The sequence below is a fragment of the Falco biarmicus genome, chromosome 5 (genome assembly GCF_023638135.1).
Source record: "Falco biarmicus isolate bFalBia1 chromosome 5, bFalBia1.pri, whole genome shotgun sequence".
Classification (NCBI taxonomy): domain Eukaryota; kingdom Metazoa; phylum Chordata; class Aves; order Falconiformes; family Falconidae; genus Falco; species Falco biarmicus.
Genome location: NC_079292.1, coordinates 69,254,642 through 69,278,273, shown reverse-complemented (window position 1 = coordinate 69,278,273; position 23,632 = coordinate 69,254,642). Strand labels below are relative to the sequence as shown.

Sequence of the window (23,632 nt, the reverse complement as noted above, 5' to 3'; positions counted from 1 at the left end):
GATCTGGTTTGATATTCAACAGGCTTTCTTACAGGTTGGGAAAATAGGCCAGCACTTCAGCATTTAGTGAATAATCTTGTGCTCTCTGTGGCAAGTCACAGGCAAGGCTGTCACAAAATCGGAAGAAAGAAGATAATTCCTCCTCCACAAGGGCATGCTGTTGTCCTTTAGACACATATAGAGCTGACTGTGAATATCAAAAGCACCTTGCTCATAATAAATTGGAGAGCAGCAGCTGAGGCCGACAAGTAAGGGTTGATCCTGCGTATTTTCCTGCTGAAGTCAGCAGCAGTTTCAGAGCTTTTGGCAGACTTTTCTTACCACTGCTCCTGATGTGATGGGGACTTTGGTCCTCACAGAAGGAAGCTATCTTCTCATTAGGTGCAAACCAGCAGCAACTACAGCAAACCTGCAAGCAAATTGACTCTTTTGCCTTTACCACTGGCCTCTAGGCTGATTATTGCAAGAACTGCATAGGAATTATTTTCCCAGCCAGAAAAGCACCAAGGGAAAATCATTGATGGTTCCGCTGCCAGGGAAAGCTTCCATTGTTCATAGTTTTCAGGACACACACACTGTTTTCAGTTGGAAAGCCAGTGTAGGTTGTTCATTTTGGTTTGTCCTGTTTTATTGTTTTAACCCTCTTTGGTGGAAAAGCAATTGAACTGTCCCCCAAATGTATGGAAATCCTGGCCAAGGTGAAAATGCCAAGTGGCTTATTGTTTCAACAAAAGCAGATAATTTTAAGCTCTCTTTCCCTTTGAGCTCAAGGGCTTCACTTTTCTAATGAGGCTCTATGGAACATTAGCTTCCACAAAGGTCTATTTTTTTTTTAGCTAATACATATGTATCAAAGCAAGCTCTATTGTGGCACTCCAGATCTGTATGGTTGTCTTAGAAAATTAACATTCTGGTTCTATTGGAAGATTATATATGCTGACATCCCATACAGAACATATTACTGCTGGTTATGAGCAATTGCCTGTCCTCAGAATCTAAGTCCTGCACAGCAGTAACCACAGAGGCTCAGGGAAACTACTCGCAATTGGGAAGTCCTGGGTATAAGGCTATCCTGCAAATAAAACCCCATTGCTCCTAGTTCTGGGTTTATCCCACTGATGCTTGCTGCAGAGGAAACACACTTCTTTGTACCCAGAAGCAACAGGTTATTAAAACTGTGACACATCAGAAGTAAGATTAGTTCCACTTCCAAATGTTGTCCTTGAGGATACAAGCTGTTGTGTTTCTACTGCAGGGCAGATGTCAGTGCCGTACAAGGCAATACCGTGACACGGATGATATACTGCAGAAGCTGTGGGATGCTTTTCAGTGTCCTAGAACCCTACAAAAATCCTTTTTCAAATTCAGATGCCTGCTAAAGCTAACACCCATTTTAGGAAGGGAACTACTCGCTGCCACAGCTCTCCTGATAGCAGTAGAATTACACAAGGAATGAATATGAATCAGGTTTTTGTTGTTGTTGTTGTTGTTGTTTTAGTTCTAAGAAACCGGATTTACACAATAAGTGAAGAGAGATTAGATGTTAGATTCCTCCTGAAACTCCCTCTGCTGGTTTGAAGACTGGCATTTCTCCAGACAGCACAGCTGATGAAGGCAGTTTCTATAGTATGTATACTATAGAAATAAAAGCTTCTCTGAGACAATTCATCACTAGGAGATAGCTTGTGTTCGAGAGGTACTCTCCTCATCTCACATAGCATATGTCTCTGTGGAGCTGAGAAAGGCTGTCAGGGAAGATCTTTTCCAAAAGGCATGCTTGAGCCTGGTTTCTCAAGCAGATCTGTCATTCACAGACCCAGCCTTTCAAAGCTCTACAGTTTTTTATAAGAACAGAAAGAACAGCCAGTAATTCTAAGTTATCTTCAATAAAAATACTTTTTATTTCAGTCTCCTGGGTACTTTTTTCCTTTTATCATGAGTGCATTCTGATGGCAAGCTCAGTATTTAACCATGGTGGTGGTGCTGGGGTGGTTAAATGCCCTAGCTGCCTGATGCCACTAAATAAATAAATATATTAACTTGATATCTCCCTGTTGCTTCAGTCATGTCTGGTTGCAGTTTGCTCAGTGCAGTCTCTGCCCTCTGGGAAAAAAAGCGTTTATAGCAAGGCAATGTGGACGCATGGCCACCAGGTGATTTTAGCAGGCTGGTATAAATGAAGACTCATCTTCAATAGATGAAACTCAACTGAGAAAAAACCTTTCTAGCCATTCCAACTGTAAACCCAAAATCCAGAGGGCAGGTGACTGCTCAAAAGTCTGGGCCTAATCTTCAACTATAGTAAATCAGGATGGCATGAGTATAGTTATTAATGTTTACTCAAAATCACTAATACTAGATGAGGAACTTGAAAAGCTCAACTGACTTCACATATGAATTACTTCTGTTCTGGAACACTGGGCCAAATCCTGATTATCTTAGTCAGGTTTCAATAAAATAAGATACTAATTCAAATAAATTCTTGCTTACATTTTTTATGTCCCAGCAGGAATATTGGCCTATGGGGGGTTTAAATGAGGGCTCAGAAAGAGAAGGACTTAATACTTCTTGAAACCAGAAAAGCTGTTTTCTCTCTGTCTGAATGTGTGATGCAGGTAAGAAAACAAACCAGAAAGGATTCCAAGCCTCAGAATCAAAGGCAGACCTGAATTTACCCATAACTAAGGAATCTTCAGAAAAAAACAAGTTTGAAACAAACATTTTACAAAAGCAGGAAGCATTAGCAAAATTTGTATCTCACTCCAGTATTTCAAACACAATGATACAGCCATTAATTTTCCTGGATGAAAGAGCTTATCCATCTCTTAGAGATGAAAAGCAATCTGAGTGAGGCCTTGAGGATTTTAACTGTCCTTGGGTAAGGGGTAAAAAACCCTTCTCAATAACAGACTTCAGTCCCTCTACTATACATCACCCATTTTCAAATGAAGTGGAAAGTGGCAAGGAGACTGTTATCTCCCTGAATCTTACAGGTCCTGCTCCAGTGAAACTTACGGCCCTATTTTAACATTTACAACACGGGAAGAAGAAATTAAGCCCTGTTTTCCCATCATTTTCCTATGTCTTATTCCCTCAAATATGTTGGACATAGCCATCCCTTCTCCTAATGTCAGGACCATAATGATTGCAGAGCTAGACCATACTACTGCCATTCTCCTGTGAGCACATGTTGAGCTATTTGAAGTAAACTCCATTCTAAGTCATGATTATGTTTAGAGTTGGGTTTAACTTCAGCTCTCCTGGCTACATTCCAGCTAAGATGATTATGTTCAGCTTGCCAAAATTCCCCATGCAGCTTCAGTGCAAAACAAGCCATCCTCATACATCTCCTTATACACTTGTGCCACTTGTTTTTAAACACCTGTCACATTTTACCCTGAAGATGGCTGAACTCGAATGCCGTGAAAACAATCCCTTAAGTGTTTTGGGATCCTTTGGGATCAAGGACAATAAATGAATACAAGCAGTAATATTAAAAATATATGCAACTTTATAGTAACAGTTGCCATTGTTGTTGGCACTGTGTAGCACCAGGGAACTCATTGTGTTGGGAACCATAACTGCAGAACAAAGATAGTTCTCCAAATTGGATCCAGCTGGAAGAAGTGGTCACATATCCAGCTGCTGCTTTCTGTAATGCGATAAAAGCACAAGCAACTTGGTGGGGTGCTAAAGGAAGGGCTACAACTGCCTCAGAACTGTGAATAGATCTAGCCTGGTTCCTTCAGAAAAGAGTTCATAATCTAAACTAAAAGATTCAGCAGTTAGGCAACAGCAGGCAGAAGTAAAGCTATCACAAATAATTTCTTCTAAGGTTTGTAAGTTGCTGACTGACACAGGAAAGCAGATTGAATTTACAACATATTCCAGATATTATACAATTGTAAAATCATTGAATGGCTTGGTTTGGAAGGGACCTTAAAGATCACCTAGTTCAACCCCCCCCCCCGCCATGGCAGGGACACCTTCCACTAGAGCAGGTTGCTCAAAGCCCCATCCAACCTGGCCTTGAGCACTTCCAGGGATGGGGCTTCCACAACTTCTCTGGGCAACTTGTTCCAGTGCCTCACCACCCTCACAGTAAAAAATGTCCTCCTTATATCTAAGCTACTTTCAGTTTAAAGCCATTCCCCCTTGTCCTATGTAAAAAGTGTACATGTCCTTGTAAAAAGTCTTTCTCCAGCCATCTTATAATATGGATAAGATCTCCTCCTCTTCAGTTTGTAGAGAATAGGACCGACGGGGTGTGCGTGAGATAAAATGAAGGTTTACAAAGTCATGGAATTGATAGATAAACTGAATGTGGAATTGTTGATCACCAAATCTCACAGTATTAGAAGAAGAGGACGTTGACTGAAAGTAGTAGTAGATCAGCTTAAAATAGATAGAAGGAAGTACTTGTCTACACAGCAGGTAGTGAACTTCCGATGCTTGCTGCCACAGGAGACTGTGAGAGCCAACAGCCTTAGTGGGCTCAGATAAATCCATGGATGACAAGTCCATAAATTGCCACTAAAGGCAAAAAGTAGAAGTGTGCCCTCTAGTATCTCTAATCCAATAATCACAAATTTGGGAGCAGCAAAAGGGGACTGGAAAGTAGGAAATGGCCAGACTTGTGCACTTGCCCTTCTGTCACTGTCAGGACATGGACACGGAGCCAGCACGAACACAGGTCTGATAAAACAGGGCATTTCTTACGCACTTGTGATAAGCATTTGACTAACACTGAAGGGCTTGAGGTATGCCCAAGGACAGGACAGAGCCTCAAAATACTCCAGCATGGTATGAGCTATAGCACTGATATGCTTAGCTGATTTTTCAAGGAAATTTAGAGGGACTAACATATTCTCCCACAGCATAAAGTCCACTTGTGTTTAAATCATGCAAAAGGCAAGCAAGGACTCCTCTTGCCTATTCTGGCTTTCTGTGATGATAAAACATATACCATATAATATGGTATTCCATAAGTGCTCTCTCACACATTCTTGAGCATATCTATTAACTACAACAGTGCAATTTCAAAGTAGTATTACTGCCTCCTAACTTATATATTTCTTTGTCGCTACAGTATTGTGTTCAGCATTTGAAGGGTGTAATTCAGGCCACAGGATGGGAGTTATCATCCATGTATTTCTATTACAAGGCAGTGTAAAGTGTACAAGAATCATTAGAGAAATTAAAATAGACCGGAAATTTCCACTCTTTGGTTTACATATACTGGATTTGATTATCTATCTCCAAAGATGAATTTTAAAATAAGAACACTGTTATCCATCAGTTCTTTTAACTATTATGCAAAACCAGATCTGCTTATCCAGGGCATTCTGTGCTTTATTTACATCTATATAAACCCAGAGGCTCTCCACTAATGTCCAGAGTGAGTTTACATTGCAATTAAGATAAGAACTGGGATCAATAGATCTTCTGCACCCTCTCCTTTCACACACTGTGGGGTTTTCTTCCCCTTAAAAAGCCTGACATTTGCCCTGGCTTTAACCCACCAAGCTAAACCCAACGCTTACATTCATATATCTGTGTATATGTACTCACGCTAGCCTAGCACCGCAGTTTTCGCCTTCAATATCTGCTCCAGGGACGTTGTCTGTGTTCACGGACTCGGTCTCACTGGTGGGCATGCTCACTGTAAGAGTCAAAGGGAAGAAAAAGAGAGGGTTGGCCATTAGAACCTGGCACATGTGTTAAAGAATCGCATAAGTGAAGGTACTGGCTTAATGAAAAGACCTTCAGCTGCAGTTCCTAAGGATTAAGCAATTTGCTGAGCAAGTCTAGTGCCTCCCTGCACAGGCCAGGTTGGGCAGGTAGACTTCAGGAACATACACAGGTTACTCAAATGCTAAAGAAAAGGGAAGAAGCAGCTGCTCTCTTTCTTTCAAGAGTCAGTTTCTGGAAATTTTATGAATGAGAAGCATTGAAAATTAGAGAACCTGGCAAAGCCAACAAGATTCAATAGAACACTTTTTAAAAATGCCCTTTTATTTGCACCAGCCCAACATCCTCAGTGCCCTCCCCAATCTTTTGTACAATGATTAGAATACAAAGTACCAGATTGACACATATTCAGAGAAATGGCTTCTGTTACCCTGATAGCAAGTACTACATAAATAATACTGATGGCTCATCTGCCATATACTAAAACCTATAAACCAGACCTATAGGGATAAGAGCAGAATTCTGAATCTCTGACATTCAGATATAACCCACAAAGCATCGAATGAATATGGACTATGGTGGAGATTTAATGTTGACACTCAGCAGCTAAGAACTGGACAGTATCTCCTAGGCTTTTGCAAAAGTATCATGGAATAAACATAAAATGAAAGCAACCTTAGATGTGAACCTATATCACCTGGATGTGAGGACCTGTCACATCTGTTAACGAACCTCAGTATTTTATTTGCTTCTACAGATCATAAAAAAAATAATAGTCACCATATCCATTCTACCAGTTGCTTCCAGCTCCTGTATGAGCTCTAATAATTCATTCAACATAGGTTAGGACAACTGACAGAATCCCATATGTGTCCTCTTCCCTCCTGCCCCCTTTTCAAATACACAAAACAAATGAAAAAATGATACTTAAAACTGAACAATGGAGGAGATAAATAGATCTCTCAGATGCCTGGTAGAACTTCAGAACATGACCTGTATTAGCAGTTGGATATATATCTTAGATGAGACTTGAAAACATGCACTATTAGCTGTTGGAGAGCCTTCTAATAGCCTGTAAGGATACGTTACTCAATACTCAGAACACATCTATTTGTAGGTCCTTAACACAAAAGGAGGCAATGTAGAATAAATAAGTTCTGCCTTTCAATTGGGCAGATGTTTAATGGGCCATGGGACCAGGTCTAGAGGCTAGAAAGATATCAGAAGGTTCTTCCAATGAGGTCCAGGGTTCCTGCTTTGAAAACATGGCAGAAATGTCCCTCAAAATGAACATCCCATCCCAAAAATTCACATGCCTATAACACATGTCTTAGGAAATCTAAAGTTCTTGTCCTGTGTTCTTTGGACCATATGAAATAATGAACTGTCCAGCACTCTTGATATAACTATGAAATATTTACTCTAATAGTGCCTGTTCTTTTATAAAGACTAGACGTTTTATTAATCTAGTATATTTGGAAAGACAATTTAAGGAGTCAACTGAATTCATATTTTGATGTACATGAAACAGTTAAGCAAACTGTAAGAAAAAACAACATTCATAATTAAAATTTTTGGTCCAGACTAAGCCCTACAAGAAAAAAACCAAACCGTTACTATTTTGCAAGTCATCTTTGAAGATGAGGTAAAGCACTTTCAAGACATATTTGAGCTTATTTGCAAATGGAAAACGATTTTGAAGACATTAGCAAGAGACTGATTTGCAGAGCGGCTTATTATCTTGAATGCATGAAGAAGACACTGCACAAGCAATAGAAAAAGCAAGGCACACACATGCAGAAGTATATAAAGCTATATTATATGTCAGTCTGTTTAGAGATATATAGACGCACACACACACAGATATACGCAGTGTGGACACAGAGTGCAGTGGAACATTACCATGGGTTTCTGTGGAGTGACTAAACCAAGCAAACTTTCCTTTCTTCTTATCAGGCAAGCCAGCTGGAGTGCTTCCTTTCACAGACAAGATGGTCAGTGTCAAGTACCAGGAACAAGACATCAATAGAGAACATGCAGCCAGTGACAGGCAAAAGAAAAAAACAAGGAACTCAGCTTACACATGACATCCCACATCTGTCTGAAAACTTCATCATGTGAATTGAAAGTACAAAATGAAAAACAAAGGTACACGGAAGTATGAAATATCATAACAGATCATCAGAGGACAACTCTTCTTAAAAAGAGCTTTCTGCTCTTTTTTGTGTCTGGCTTCTGAAAACATGAACTTGCTGAATTTAAGTTTATGCGTCAAATCCTTTTTCCAGTGATGTCTATCACAAAACTCTTCTTGTTTGACTGTCTGACCTATTGAAATTGATGAGATGAAGGCAATGGCAATGTGTCCCGAGGTTATCCCCTGATGCTTAGGGTCAGAATCTGGACTAGCCTATTTTTCAGTGAGGTTTCTTGGCTTTCTTCCTAAACTGCTCTAAGATCTAGAAACTCTTCCAAAACTGTCAGAGCTGCTACAGGAGAGTTATTGAGGTAATCACATTTCTCTGTCTTTCCCCATCTTTAGAGAGTAACAACCTTCATCAAGCACTTGGATGTACACTGCCTTACCCTAACTGGGATACCCCTAGAATATGTCTCATAATTTGCATTTGAGTTTACATTTGGCATTTGCCCTCTGGTGTCCTCCTGCTACTTGGCTTTTCATGACATTACTTAATGTTGATCCTCTGCCTATTATGCACAGACTTTCTCAGCTCACACAGATTAGAGGTGCATGCACATAGACAACTTCACACTTCCCAAATCTTACTGCTGCAGAAAGCCAAATTTAAGTAAAGTAAGGGATGCGGGCACAGTGGCAGATGCTGAAGAGACTCCTGTGGTTCAGGCTAGCTTGCTGGCACTAGCTCACAGGCATTTATTACACTGCACTGATGGAAAACTTAAGGACAATACAAACTATTAAAATGGTATCAAGTATTAGAGGAATGATGGCCTAGAAGTGAAAGGTCAGACAGGAGATTAGGACTGTAATCCGCACTGTGGTATGCTCTCAGCAGGGCAATCACTTTACCTAGCACCTCACATCACCTTCAATATAGGGATAATGATGTGTGCAGATGCTGTGAGGTTCATTCAGGCCAGTTAACAAATCCTGAAAACAGAAGGTGCTGCAGAAGAGCTGTGTATAAACTGGGGATGAATACAAGAGGTAGTAGCTCAAACACTGCCCAGATAGCTTTATGATCTGACTCAGTTCTCAGAGACACAGGCCTTGTGCGCACACCCCAGCTCCATTCTAGAAACAAGGCAGGCATTTTTTGCAGTCCAGGTAATTAATTACTGGAACCACGTACCAAGAATGCTGGTGGTAAATCCACCACAGGAATGTTTTAATTTGGAAGAGATGTTTTTTCTAAATAGTGGGCTCTAGTCCAGACCAGAGTTATGTTTAGGACCACGGTATACAGACCATGCCATCTCAATGGTCACTTCCTGCATGTAATTTCAAGAGTCGAGACAAAGGCAAGAAAGAGGCAAATGCAGATTTCCTCCCATCTGGGCACACAGCAACTTAGCAGTGGAAATCCTGGTGCTTTGCATCCTGTGCCATGTGTGTTCAGTGACATGCCCTCTTACAGGAGTAGTTCCCTGTCAACTTCAAAAGATCCACTGCCTGCAAGCAGATCAGAGATCCCAAGGGAGCTTGGTTCTGCCAGATGTAGAGGGCCCAGATCTCCCCTCTTCCCAGGCTTCAAGCAGACCAGTACATCTTCAGTCTACCACATACTTTGCACTGAAGGCACTTCAGTGTCCAAACTGCAGCATGGACAAGGCCATGATTGACACCTGGGCATACTATTCAACTGCCTACTCAATACCCTAAAGTATTTGGTCAAGTGACTAAATACCGATGTAGTATATATGTGACTTCCTGACAGTGGAGAACAACTCTGTCCCCACACCTATCCATCCTAAGTGACAGGGGATTGTTAAAGGGTGAGAAGGCACTTCCACCAGGGAATTTACCTTTGCCTGACTGGACTAGGAGCAGCAGTCCAGCTAACAGGACAATGAGTACACAGAGTGGGCAGCTCACCTCAACCAAACCAGTCCCATAAACCACAAAAACCACAGGAACGGGTCCCATAGAAGACATTATATATTTCACAGAATCATAGAATGGTTTGGGTTGGAAGGGACCTTTAAAGATCATGTAGCCCACCTCCACTGCCATGGGCAGGGACATCTGTCACTAGATCAGGTTGTTCAAAGCCCTGTCCAACCTGACCCTGAACTCTTCCAATGCTGGTGCATCCACAACTTCTCTGAGCAACCTGTTCCAGTGTACCTGTTCCTGTGGCAAATCACAGTGGCTTTGCTTGCATGGGGATCTTTTTTTTTTTTCCCAACTTATCATCACATCCATAATTCACTCTGGTTGATGAAAACTCCCACTAGTTACATATTCTCTAGGTAGCACAGCATTTTTTTTTAAAGGGAAATGAAACAAACTTTTTAAAGGCATACAAGTATCTCATGATTTCAACAGAAGGCAAACTATAAGGATCAGTACGTTTTATACTCTACGGTTGCTTCTGAAGCCTTTGCACTTACATCTTGCCACAGTGTGGCTCATCTCTGAATGCAGACTTTTTCTACTGGACTACCTAAACTCTAATTTCACATTACTTACATAGCATCCCCGCAGCAGCTAACACAGCAACAAAAGCTATGTAGCAGCTTTCTGAAAAATAAATCTGAAAAATGTTTCATGTTATGTTAATTCTAGCTCTGAGACCCAACAGACAGAAATAATGACAAAGAGTCTGCAGTCTGTGACTGGTTAGACAGACAGATGTGCAAGACCCTTTGAGAGCCTCTGTTCCATGTCACTGGCATCAAGCATTGATACCAGATCTACTCTTGCACTAACATATGTCTCTCCTCCAATGAAATGCCCCATGGACATGCAATGAATTATTAGATGGCAGGTTGCCAAAGACAGGCAACCACTGAAACAGAAAGCTGGCACAAGCAAATACGCTTCTGTGTAACCCTGAGATAATTTTTCCTTTACACACTTGGAGAATAATATTTGCTCCCAGTTCAGAAGTATCATTACCACTGTTGCATCTTGTATTTATGACATGCTTTATATCTTGGCAGTGGAAGTAATTCTAATATTCAGATTTATCTCCATGGATTATATAATGTTGCCACACTTGTTGCTGAATCTCACTTTAATACTGTGACAATTTAAGATGCAGAGAAGATCATGCCTGAGCAAAGGGTGCCCAGTTCCATAAACCTAGACAAAGCATAAACTTTTCACAGATTTTAATGAGACATTACTACATGACTTTGCAGATCTGGGCACTAGTTTTAGAACTGGATATGCCAGAGGCTATTCACATTGCCTGACTTCACATCTCTGATTTAGCTGTTTGAGTTAGGCTACAGAGGCAGATAGATTCCTATCACAGGTTTTCTGAATGCCATACTGATGCCTCCCTCAACTGTATGGACAGGCTGGCATTTACCTTGTGCCTCTGGGTTAGGTACCTGCCTTGAAACAGTGTGACTATCCAACAGCATGTTCGTTCGTATATGAAGAAAAGCAACAACCCACTTGACTGTGCTTTCTAATATGCTCACTTAGACTCCATTTTTTCTAATACTCCAATTTCTATTGGTATTGAATTACTTTACAAAATATGGGTCTAAATAACCCCTTTTGCCCACGCTGCATTTGAGCTCAGGAGGACCTGAAGACCTCCACCACCATTTATTTCACCTTATTGTGTCACCTTGGCCATATGACCAAGCCTTTCTACGTATCTGTTCAGTTTCTCTAAAAGGATTATAATTCTGCACTCACCTTGCAAATCTCTCTGAGACCTGCAGATGAAACACATTACAATAAGCACTAAGTACTACAGTTATCACTGATGCTAATGTTTCCCAAGCGGGACTCTGCAGAACTATAAAGCAAATCTAAAGAGCAAAGAAGTCCCGTGAATTCTCCAGCTGGGATTTAAAATTTCTTTTTCCATCAAGCACAACAAGAATAAACTGTAATATCCAGGCTGCTTCTTTTAACAGAATGTGCATCAAGTGAATGACTTTGTCTCCAGTAAAAACCCTCCTTCTCATGGTGCCTCTCATGCCCATCATTTCATGAATGAGTCTATCGGCAGCTGTCAGAATATCAATCGACTCATATTTTTTTGGTGGAGAGCTCTCATTTTAATTAATATGTGAATATTGCTTAGCTTTCCTCCTCTCATTGCCGGTTTTGGAAGTGCTGCACTCATTCATCTTATTCATTAATTTAAATAAGATACAGCTTTCATTCTGCTACATGCATACAGCGTCTGGGGAACAATCAGAAAGTTCTTAAATGCAAACAGCATGCAGTAAGTAAACTGTGCAGAGGTAAATGATTAGTTTTCTTTAGACGTTCTGATTTTGCCAAGAAAATATATTAGATATGACTGGGGAACACATTTGTGTTTTCTGTGAAAAGGAGTTCTGCAATAGGAAAGCTTCTACAGGAGAAGTGGAAAGGGAACTTTAACTAAATGTAGGATCTTGGTGGTTACATACCTCCCAAAGTTAGACAGAATGCATCAATGAATCTAGCACAGTAAAGAAAATGCAGAAAAATCATCAAAAGACTTGGAAAATGCTTACTAAGGGCTCAGAGGCCAATGCTCATATGGGCAGTATTTTACATACAATATATTAAATACACATAAAATATACACTTTGCATAGACTAATTTTGGGTTATGTAGAAATGACTGCAATTGCAAGGAGAGGAAGCTTGATTCACACTTTCACTCAAGGTCAGACACAGAGTCTGAGAGTAATAAAGAGCCATAAAATGATTGCCAGTTGTATCCACTTGAGTCAAACAGAAAAAGGCTTTCAGTAAAAAGATCTTTACACCAGTGAACCAGCAGCAAAGGTGCTGCAGTTGGTATGTAGTAACAAGACCTGTCATTACAGTAAAACCAGGCAAGGCATTGGACTGCATCAGAGAAGACTGATGCAGTGTAGCTCTATTTTAGTGAATGAAGCAGTAAAAAGTAGGAACATTGCCAATACTGAGATGGAGTATTGTATCATCAAACATTTAATTCACAGATAAATTACATATTTTACAATATAAATCACAATGTATATATTTTATATAAAAAGGCTTGCTTTTACATGACCTTCTCCCCGTCCAGAGTGTCACCATATGCACCTACACATCCTGTGATGTTGAGGGGATATAGCCATGGGCTAAGTAAATTTATACCATCCACAAAGTGGAATAGGAGAGATAGTAATATGTATAAATTGTGCAGGCATGTGACTAACAGATCTGTCATTACCACGTGCAGATCACTGCACACCTATGAATGCATTACCCTGCTAATAACTAATCTTGCTGGGACTTACTGTAGTATAACAAACCCCTCAGCTACTTTAAACAGCTGTCATTTTTCTTCTTTTTATAGTGATATTGACCGTAATATGCCATGTTCCACAAATATTTGTTAATTTCAGCTGGTGAGTGGAATGCACATTGCACAGAGGACCACATAATGGGCACAAAGTCCCGGCCCTGCCAAGAGACAGCATTTGCAAGCCTCACACATATTCTGTTCTGTATCGGAAAGGAAGAACTTAAAATCCTCCTTGCAATTCCCTGTCTGAGGGGCAAAAGTATTCTTTGCATAACCTGTGGTATCTCATATATCTCATAAGCACAGGATGTGGGACTCACCCAAATGCAGACTTTACAGAAAGGAGTCTAACTTTATGCTAAAGAGGGGAAGACAGGCAGTGTCTCTTGGTAACTGGGTGTACTGCTGAGCAAACATCTAAGTTTGCAGTAGGAGTCCATTCACTGCAGAGCATCTGCCTGCAAATGCAATGGAAGTAACTCTTAATCTCTGCAGCTGAAGGAGGACAGATGGGCTGGGTCACAGGGTGACAGAGCTGCTACTAGAACAGATCTTGAAAGATGTCTCTATCCTGAATCTGGATCCTCCTATGACATCCTAAACTGGTTTTCTTGTCTGATAAATGACTTGTGTTGTTTGCCTTGCTAGGAGCAACGACTAATGTGCCAAAGTGCAAGGCATTTACTTGCCAGGACATGGTTTCTGGTGTCAATCTAATACTTTTCAGCAGCCCCTCTGGTTCCCCCAAAATTTTTGAAGCAATTCATTAAAAAAAGGGGGAAAAAAAAAAAGGACAAAAAAGAAGAAAAAAAAAAAGGAAAAGCAAAACAATTGAGGCTCCATGACTCCTTCAATGGTATTTTGTGATGGTGAACAAATCACAATAGCACATCCTGAATGGTTCTGCAAGGTTTCTCTCTCATTCTGTAAGATTTTTAGCAGAGGAAGGTAGCACAAGCAGCAATGCCATCAAATGTGCCTGAATCTGCTCCGCAAAATGGTACATGGGCACAACAAGCAGGAGCACCTCACTTGAAAACCAGAAGGATCCTATTATTGCAGGCTGCTCTCGCAGGTGCCTTAGAAATGGGGGCATGAGAACTGCAAACACTGTAGATAATGTGTTGGGAAGTGATACAAACATCGATTATGAGCAAAACAATTAACCACAAAAAGTGCCTTCAAGACAGTAAAATCAACAACAAAAAGAAAAAAAATCTCTCCTGCTTTGATCATTTTTGTCCCTCTTAATAATCACGATGCTATTCATATTTTGCTCACTACCATTGTTATTAATGAAAACAACCAGCACATACGTTGCAAGCACAAATATGGTTTTAAAGCAGGCCACGTGTTTCCTGAAATTCTTGTGCATGGGGGAACTTCCCATCTGCCCACCCATACAAATATACAACTGTGTGGTGAACCAGTAACTTTGATGAGGATCTCTACTTCAGCAAAAGCATCTTTGTTCTTTCAGTTCACAGCCCTGTGAATTCATCTTCCCTGCCGAGTCCAGAAGGAGCAAAAAAATTACAGAAGCTAGTTCCAATTTGATCTGCTTAGGTCATCAGAAACTCTCTGGAGGCTGCTGCTTGCCACCTAGATTGCTAAGCTTCAAAGTAACTGAGATGTAGCTCTGGCTGTTTTATGACATTCCTACCTGTCACAAGCCATTTCAAAGGTGGGTGATGCCTGAAAACTCAGTGAGTGGCCGACAGTTTGTGAGCTAGAGCACATAAGAGGATATGTCAGGTCCTCAGGGACTGTTTGGATGGGTGGGGAGTCATGCCCTGATAGCTCACAAAGGACATCTTCCCCAGAGGGAGCTCATACAACCCTGCAGACAGGGAGTTTAGGCAGGAGTTGTGCCAATAAGAAGGTACATTTCTCTGAGGACTAGATGTGGTATAGAAGAAGGAAACTTCTCCAGGAGGCTGGCCCTTACTGGCAGAACATCACAAAAAAAGGAACAGTGAATGTGAGGGGGAAATTGTGCTGTATTATTTCAAAGGACAGACAGGGCAACTGGGTAGAGGCTGGGACACAGGTGAAGGAACTGTGGGAGAGAACAAGTGACTGAATATTTTCATCTGAAATACCACTCTGCAAGCTGGAAGAGCGGTGTAGGCTTCCTGCATCTAAGAAGACGTAGTTTAGGAGTGACTTGCTTAAAACATTTAAGCATTAATATTATCAAGAAAAGAGAGCAGCAAGGCCCTGTCCATCAGGGCAGTCCCACTGCACAGGCAGCGTCTGACAGACATTAATTCTCAGCAAGTGCAGACATTTTCTAATAGCAGTATTCACGTGGGATGTGTTAGAAGGCTTCTGGATGATGCCTTCCTCGATGGTAAACAATCACGCAATACAGTTCAGTGATAGACAGGTACAGCAACACACACATCAGATCTAGGTCACTCTGGAGCCAGGGCTATGTGAAAGCACTGGACCCCATAGTTGCATTCATGGACAACACCGAACAGATTCTATTCAGCTTCATGATCTGAAATGGAACTGACCTCTCCTATTCAGAAATGTGCATAAAATTCTGTTTTGAAAACCTAGTCTGCTACATTTCTTCTGTGCCTGGTAAATAAAATGCTTGTGATTTTGTGTGCAGCTCCTGCATGTGGTGTTCTTTCAGACACTTTTGCTAACATAATGACGAGTCTGATACTAGACACTATTATCACAATATCATATGAGTCAGAAGCATGAGACATACTAGCTGGGCAGGCTGTGTGTTACTGTGCAGCCAGAAGAAAAGCAAAGAACTGAAGTTAAAGAGTTTTTGCCCTTAAAATACCTGTAATTAAACCTTTTATACCTCTTGAGTAGGGCATTGAGAATAGGTCAATTACCACCAGCCAAACAAACAGGCATTGTATAGTGGCCTTGAAATAAGATTCCTAGTTTGCAAATATTTCCAGCAGGCAGGAGAGTGAGGGACTGATAACAACAGCTTGAGCTAAGCTTAGTGTGGGCAGGTGTTATGCAAGCTTCCCTCACGCAGCTGTGTTAAAACAAGTCATTCGTGACCTGGTATAGCCCTGTTATTCTGCTCATGGTTCTTCAAACAGCTAGAAAATACATTTTGATCTGCACATCTGTGAGGATCCATGTAGCTCTGCCACTGCATCCTTGTTCTGACGCTTAACCCTCGTGCTACTTCAGCCTACGGATTTTAATGTAGTTGGTAACATCCTCATCCTGATCTCCAGTGGCCCCCCTTATCTATCCTTGGGTCCACTACAAGACCTCTGTAGTCTGCACATAGAGGGACATGTCTGACTTCAGTCGTTCCTCCAGTGGACAAGGAGAAGTGAGATGCATCATGCTGTGATTTGTGAACTTTGTAAACTGAAATGAGGATAACAGCAGCATTATGAACACCCATGGGCCCTAAAGCTGAATTTGAATTCAGGCCTCAAGATCTGAAAGGCCAGTTCTCTAATCTGTTGATTTATCTCCACAATCCTGCTAAGTGAAGAGCTGCTGTAATCAGCAGGCAGACTCAGTGCCACAGCTATTTTCAGTTCGGTCCCCCAGTTGGAAACATTTTCCTTCCCCCGCCACCTCACCAGGCTTGATGTTGTTTATGAGATAACTGGGATAGAGAGACCTGCTTTTCTTCCCAGGCACAAATAGAACTGGAGGTTTTTATCCTATTAGCTGACTGTACTGGAGCGGATGGGAAGTTTCTCACCCAATAAGCAGAAGTGAGCAGGCACAGAGCAAGAGCGTGACTGCTGCTCCCTCAGAGCCATGCCTGTCCTGGGGTCGTGCTGCAAGCTTCCCAGGCTTCCCACCAAAGTGCTACAAAGGGCTGGGTGCCATTCACAGCTGTCGGTTCTTCTCAGCTGCACCAGCACTGGCCTTCAATTTGGTAACATATATACTAGTTCAGCTGTGTAAGGTTGCCCAGGCTCCTTGCCTCCGAGCTCTGCCACAGAAACATCACAGCGCAGCAGACCTCCTGCCAGATACAGCTCATTGCACTGTTCCACCGCACTGCCTTCTCAACAGCAGGGTCAGCTTTCTAACCCTACTTGCATTTAAATCTAAATACTGTTATCTTTACCTTCTTGTATGCTTGCTTGTGAATTGATTTAAGCAAGCGATGGACTACTCGAGCTACCTCGCAGTCAGGGGCAGGGAAGGTGGAGGTTATGACGGTTTTCCCAGAAAGAGCTCTGCTAATGCTCGCCCTGCCTCCCTCAGCCTGTCCTGGTCTCTTAGAGGCTTCCCAGCCTGACCCCTTCCCACACAGAGCTCTTGGTCTGGGCCAAGGAATACAAGGTCTGGGCAGTGTATTTATCTTCCTGCACATGAATCTTCAAGGTATATTATAAAATACTTAAGGGAAGAAAATGAGAAAGGTAGATAGGTTATGATGAATACACACTTAGGACAAGAGGGGAAAAAAGCTTGTATCAGAACAGCTTCTGTTACGGTTGGTCCTACTGCACTCAGCTTACAAGATCCATATTGAAGATTCTAGTTGTACTAAACTACATGTCTCTGGACTAAACACACTCAGTTGCCTCTTCTGAGGCACTGGATGGCATTTTTGACATCCCACCCAGTATATGCCTTTCCAACTATCACACTGCAAAAGTACAAGCCTCGGCTGCTACACTTGATCTGCCAGTCCACAATGAAGATGTTTGGTACCATGAAGTGTGTAAATTGGCAATAGATTAATATGTTTAGACAGCTCAACCCCACCTATACTAGCTTTGTTTTCCTGTAAAAAGGAAGTACATACACATACTTTTAATTTGTGTATATATAGTGCCAGACACACTTGTGGCTTTGATCTCAGCTGGTGTTACTGTAATACAGCTAATGTTGTTTCTAACTCCAAACACATGCTCCATGTCCCTCAGCTACCATTACAGAACACCACAGTCTCTCTCCTAACAGTTCTTTATGACACATAAAAAAAATCCTTGGGGCTTCAGCAGCTATCAGTCCTGCTCAGAAATGCTTTCTTTTCAGTGAAGAGACTCTGAAGACTACGTTTGCAATGTTAACTGATTTTCAAACACTTACCACAGGTCGTTCTTACTGATTTCAGCAGGAACTGCTGAATACTCCACAGCTTTTAAAAAAACACTTAAAATATTTAAGAGCACACTTTAGGCATCTACTTATTGGGGGGGGAGGGGGGGAGGGGCTTGCTGTATAAATGCTCAGCTTGGGGGTTTGTGGCATTTCTACCCAAAATTTCCTGTGGAGATCCTGGTACTGAATGCCTTTTATGCCTCTCTAACCATGGGAAATAAACATGTTTGATCTGTCAGAAGGTATGGCAATGGCAGCTTTCTCACAGACTGTTTCCTCTAATGTCTTTTCTTGAGAAATGGAATCACAGTGTCAATGGATAAATCTTGACAGCTTCAAGAAGTAGTTCCCAACAGGGCAGATGGAGATTAATTTATTTGCTCTAAGGTGTCTTCTGCGGCTATATAAACAATGGATTTCCTCTGAAGCCTTACCTTCAAAGATATTCCTCTGTAACATATTAGTACTCTAAGAGGATTCCTACATCAACCTAAGTCTCTTCCAGCAGGCAAAACAGAGGTGTTATCTCACCAGACAGTCTTCGCTAGGGAAATAGCTTTTATAGCAGATAAACTGAATGCCCTATCAACATTAATGTCAGCCTCTATATGCTGTAGCTGGTCACACATCACTGCTCTAGCAGTTCTCACTGTAATGTTGTTTGTGCTCCAGGTTACAAGAGTCAGGGAAGGGACAAGCTGGAAAAAAACTGTAAGTTTTAACAACACAAGCCAGACCCTCAGTTACAAGACAGCAAGAGTGTATGTAGATCACAAAAAAACTTTTCCAGTCACAGAGGATATTATAGGAAGAGTTTTTTTCCCAGATGTGAAATACAGCAGCTTGGGAGCTTATCTAATTTATGTAGCTTTTGATGCCTGCAAGGGAGCAAGAAGAAAAATTGAGCCTGTGGGCAGAAACCAGCACGGTTTTGGAACTTGCTCTCCACACTGCCCTCTCTTCTTCCAAGCAAAAGTGGCAGCAGCGGCACGGAGATTTGGTAGATGCTCATTGCAGTGACCGCTTCAGGGTCACTTTATTATCTCAGAGCTGTCACTATTCACCAGCACTCACTCAAGAAGCTGGCTGCTGGAGTCACATATGCCTGAATTTGGCCCACCTTCCCCAAACTGAAGTGTTACTCTGCTCTACTTTCTAGAAATGTTTTTTCCACTTCAGCAAACAATATCAGGCCTCCCGATGCTATGTTGGAATAAACTACTGCAGAATTACAGATTGTAACACTGGCCACAGCTTTGTCCTGAGGCTTCCTGAATACCAGCAGCTTTATTTTCTTTTGCTCTCCATTCAAACCAAGGAAACAATTAGTTTTCTCCATACTGTGCTTTGACATAAAATGCAAACTTCAGCTAAATTGTTTCTATATCTCATTTGGTTAGATGGGATTTATCTACCCTCAGCAGTAACTATTCAGCAGATGAGAAAGGGGAAGAAGGTTTTCTAGTGGTTGCTCACTTTTCTTTTTTATGATCAAAGCTTTCTTTCAGCCAGAAAGAAACTGGGAAGCTGAGAAATCTACAGAACAATGAACCTAAATGGTGCTTTTTCATAAAGGCTGGGTTGTTAAATTATATTGCTAATAAAAAGCAAACCTGTTGAATAGCTTACACAGGGTAAACCATCCATACATTCAGGGGAACAAGAAAATTCTATCTATTAAAGTGATTGAGATGATTATGGTGAATTCCAAGAGAAGGAAAATAGTTCAAAATCACCCTGATCAAACCTGTAAATGCTTTATGTGATACAATCCAAGGTCAAAATTCTGGTCTATAGGGCAGAGAATGGTGTGAGAGACTCTGGCACTGAGAGGGTGGGTGATCTTGAAGAAAATTGCTTAGCCTCCCTGTGCTTTTTTCTTTAAATTAGACAAAAGAGCTCAGAACAACATTGTTCCCCTCTTCAAATATTAATCTGCATATGTATTTTTAACAATCAGTGTTGTATATGAAGCATTTCTAAGCTTAACTTAAAGCTCAGTTTTTAATTTCACTTTGTTGAGAAAACTAATTTTTTTCCTCTCCAAGTATTTCCTCTTTTCTTGGAAATGGGGAGAAAGACAAAACAATCAAGGATAAGGCCTTGCTGCTTCCTTGCTTTCTCACTCACAATAAAAAACAGAAAGCAACATGTGAAGAGAGTCAGGAGGGAAGTCTACTCTCAGTTTTGGTTTTATTCCAAAAGGAAAAAGTCAAAAGTTGGCATCATAGTTTTGTTGACATTGATGAGGCAAAAGTGGAAGCAGAATCACCCTAAAAGATATATTTTTTTTGTTACTTCAGCTGCACGGAGAGTTATACAACAAAAATTACACTTTTAAATGGCAGTTTCGCTTTCTCTCACCTGTAGCGGTGAGTATCATTGTGCTAGGTACTCTGCAACTGCAGCTACCTACAGGTCACTATGAAGCCTCACAATTGCTTTCTCATTCTTTTCTGATATATGCTGTTTTTTCTTTTTAGATTATAAAAGTTTGTCTGGGTCCAATCCCACATTTCCTTAAGTACAGTTATGGAAGCAAAATGTTTGCAATGACAGTGGGTCAAATTTATGCCAGTGGAATTATGCGCTGGGCCAACACTACTATCTGGACTATTCAGTCCTATATGCGATTTCACATCCTGAATATCTCATGGTTTCCCCTTGGTGGATGACAGTTACACAATACTGAAGTCATGTGTGAGTACAAAGCGTCTGGTGCATCAAGACCTCATGTTGAGCAACATTTTCAAGTGCTGACACTTGCATGTTTTGTTACTGACCTCAGATGAAACAGATTGGGGCCCAAGTCCTTACCCAGGCAAAATCCCCAGCAACTTCAGTAGGATTTTTGCCTGAGGACTGATGGAGTGATTCAGCCCAATGTGAGAACTAATGTCCCAGAAACTTTTTCTAGGCAGCACGCTAATTATAGACTCAAGCTTGACATCTGTAGCACAAATCCATGCAACATTCTGCAACCTGAGCTTCTCTGTGAGGAAGGGAAGAACCACACAACAAAACCAAAGCTGACTTATCATTTACAAAAGCCTTTTAGTAAGTGTATGAGCTACTTCAAAAGAAGGCAAGGTAGAAAAAAGCCACTGGGACTGTGCTTGCACTGGGGAACAGCGCACAGCTGGGAAGTGCTGTCACTCCTGTCCAAGCAAACCATGTTTTGGAACCTCTGCAGCTGAGTACATGGAGTTTTTTCCCCAGAAGAAACTGGTGGTGCAGTGAACACCAAAGAGCACTTCTTTTGTCTCTCTGTCTCCAGGTGAAAGAGAATAAATCTATCATGGCTACTAAACTCCTTGTGAAACACGTATCAGGTGCCCTTCTGAAAGGCCTACAGTTGTTGGCGCTGCAGTTAATCTTTTCTTAGTTACCAGATGATTATTTTCCACATCAGTGGACAATGAGAAAAGTAGATGACATTGTGCTTTCTTCCTCTTTAGATGGGGTTTTGACAGATAATAAATCATTTTATTCCCTGGCTTTTATTTCCTTGTATTTATGCACAGAAAGCAAAATGCAACCAGGTTGTATGACACCATTCTCAAATCACCAACTGGTATTAGAGGAACTAAACAGATAAAGGTTTCATTTTCCAGCCTGTGCCTCTTACAGCTTTTGCTTAGATGATCTTAAATCCCGTGTGAGCACTCTGCTTTTTTTTTTTTTTTTAACTGCTTTTTGACAATAGGCAAAAATCCTCTAAAATACCAAGCTGTACATGCCTGTCAAGGGGTGGTTGCCCATGTCCTTCCATGTGTCTGTGAGATACATTGGGACAAATTCTGTGGATGAAACTAGAATAAATGAGGGTGAACTGACTTGCTGTCAACATACAAGTTCAAGTGTGTTTCAAGTGTGTTGTGTTAAACAGGAGACAAAAATTAACTCAGTATGCCATCCTTCTGTTCACAGAGTAAAAAGACGTAAGTTTTAAGGCAGCGATGGTCAAGATTGAATTTAAAATAGGCATTGTGTAAAAATACTCTCTCTCATTTTACCTTCTGCATCTTGCATGTTAATTCCCTAGCTGCGAAGTTCCCCATTAAATTTTATCATAGAAAATGGACCAAGAGTTTTTTAGGTCATCCTGAAATTTTGGCCTGTAACTAAGTCTTTGAAAATCCTGTTATATATTTTCTACCTTAGACATTATCCCACAGAACCATGCTATTTTCTTAGACAGAAAGTAATAAGCTTCTTCCTTACCAGTACACTGAGCACACGAATTGGAAGCCACGGCAAGCTGACATATCAAATTACTAAATATAAAAATTGAACAAGTTGGTGTTCTTTTATCTTGGTATCCTGATTAGATCTGTACACAAAACTCTCTCTAGCGAACAACTTAAACCCGCTAACTTTCCCAAAGGGTTGCACAGGATTTTGTGTCAGTTTTCATTAAAGTCAATGGAAAGTATTTGGTACAGGGCCTCACTGAAACCAGCAGAGACTCTTTGTGGTATGTAAGTTGACTTTGCAAAACTAAGTCAACAGAAATTGGATAGATAAATCCTAAAAAGCCTGAACTTTCAGAGAAAGGTGATCATGCTTTCATCCCTGTTATGTAATACAGTCAAACTACTACTGGAGCTCTTGGGAATAAAACCCTGTTTGGGTTGAAATTACTGAGGCTTCTATTTCTGGAGTTCTCAAATTCTTTTCTTCTCCTGTTTGAACCAGCAGCCCTCCTGTTCTCATTTCTGGCCTGATGTTCAGAAGCACAAAGCGTTTTCATGAAAGACACAGAATTTCCAAAAGTTCTAATGGTCCAAGAGGTCCCCATTTCTTCTAAAAGTCTTACTTTTGCAGCTGAAAACTTCCTCCTTGCCTCAAAACCTTTTTCTTCTAGGGAAGACTCTTAGAAGCTTGTGATTAAATGCACTCTACCGCCTAGTCATGACTAGTGGAGTTCACAGGTAACACCAGTTGTAGGAGCGAGAGAAAATCTGTGGTCAACCAAAAAGTTAGGTTGCAGTTGATTCCTTAGAGGCAGTGAACTGAGATGTTAGCAAACATTTCCAAAGGCCACTAACGCACTACCACAACTGCTCTGAAGGTGAAGATTCAAGACACTATTTTTAAACAGCTTAGGTTTTCATATATTTTAGAACCTGCCTGTATTTCTGCACTTTCTGACTTCAACTGGGCACTTTCTACTCCTACTTTAGCTGGGGCATAAATATGCACATACGGTCAACCTCCTTCCCACACCTTTCATTATTTAATAGTATCTGATATATTGCTATGTGCTTTTGATAGGCAACACATTGATTTGTACTTTTTCTGCTGTTACATGAAAACCTGATTACCTATAGCCATCAGTCCCATTACAATAGAGCCCTGGAGTACGATTAGACTTTAAATTTCTGTAGGGTAGCTACTTACAAATCAGCTCTTTACAGTACTATGTTGGAT

General features: G+C 41.1%; 1 protein-coding gene across 1 annotated transcript in view; it reads right to left on the bottom strand.

The window, feature by feature from the left end:
- The window catches only part of CACNA1C (calcium voltage-gated channel subunit alpha1 C), a 486,917-nt gene that overhangs the window by 111,288 nt on the left and 351,997 nt on the right, over nucleotides 1-23,632 (bottom strand). The window contains exon 10 of the mRNA XM_056339744.1: nucleotides 5,572-5,662. Within this exon, the coding sequence (XP_056195719.1) occupies nucleotides 5,572-5,662 (91 nt within the window). The remainder of the gene's footprint in view (nucleotides 1-5,571; nucleotides 5,663-23,632) is intronic.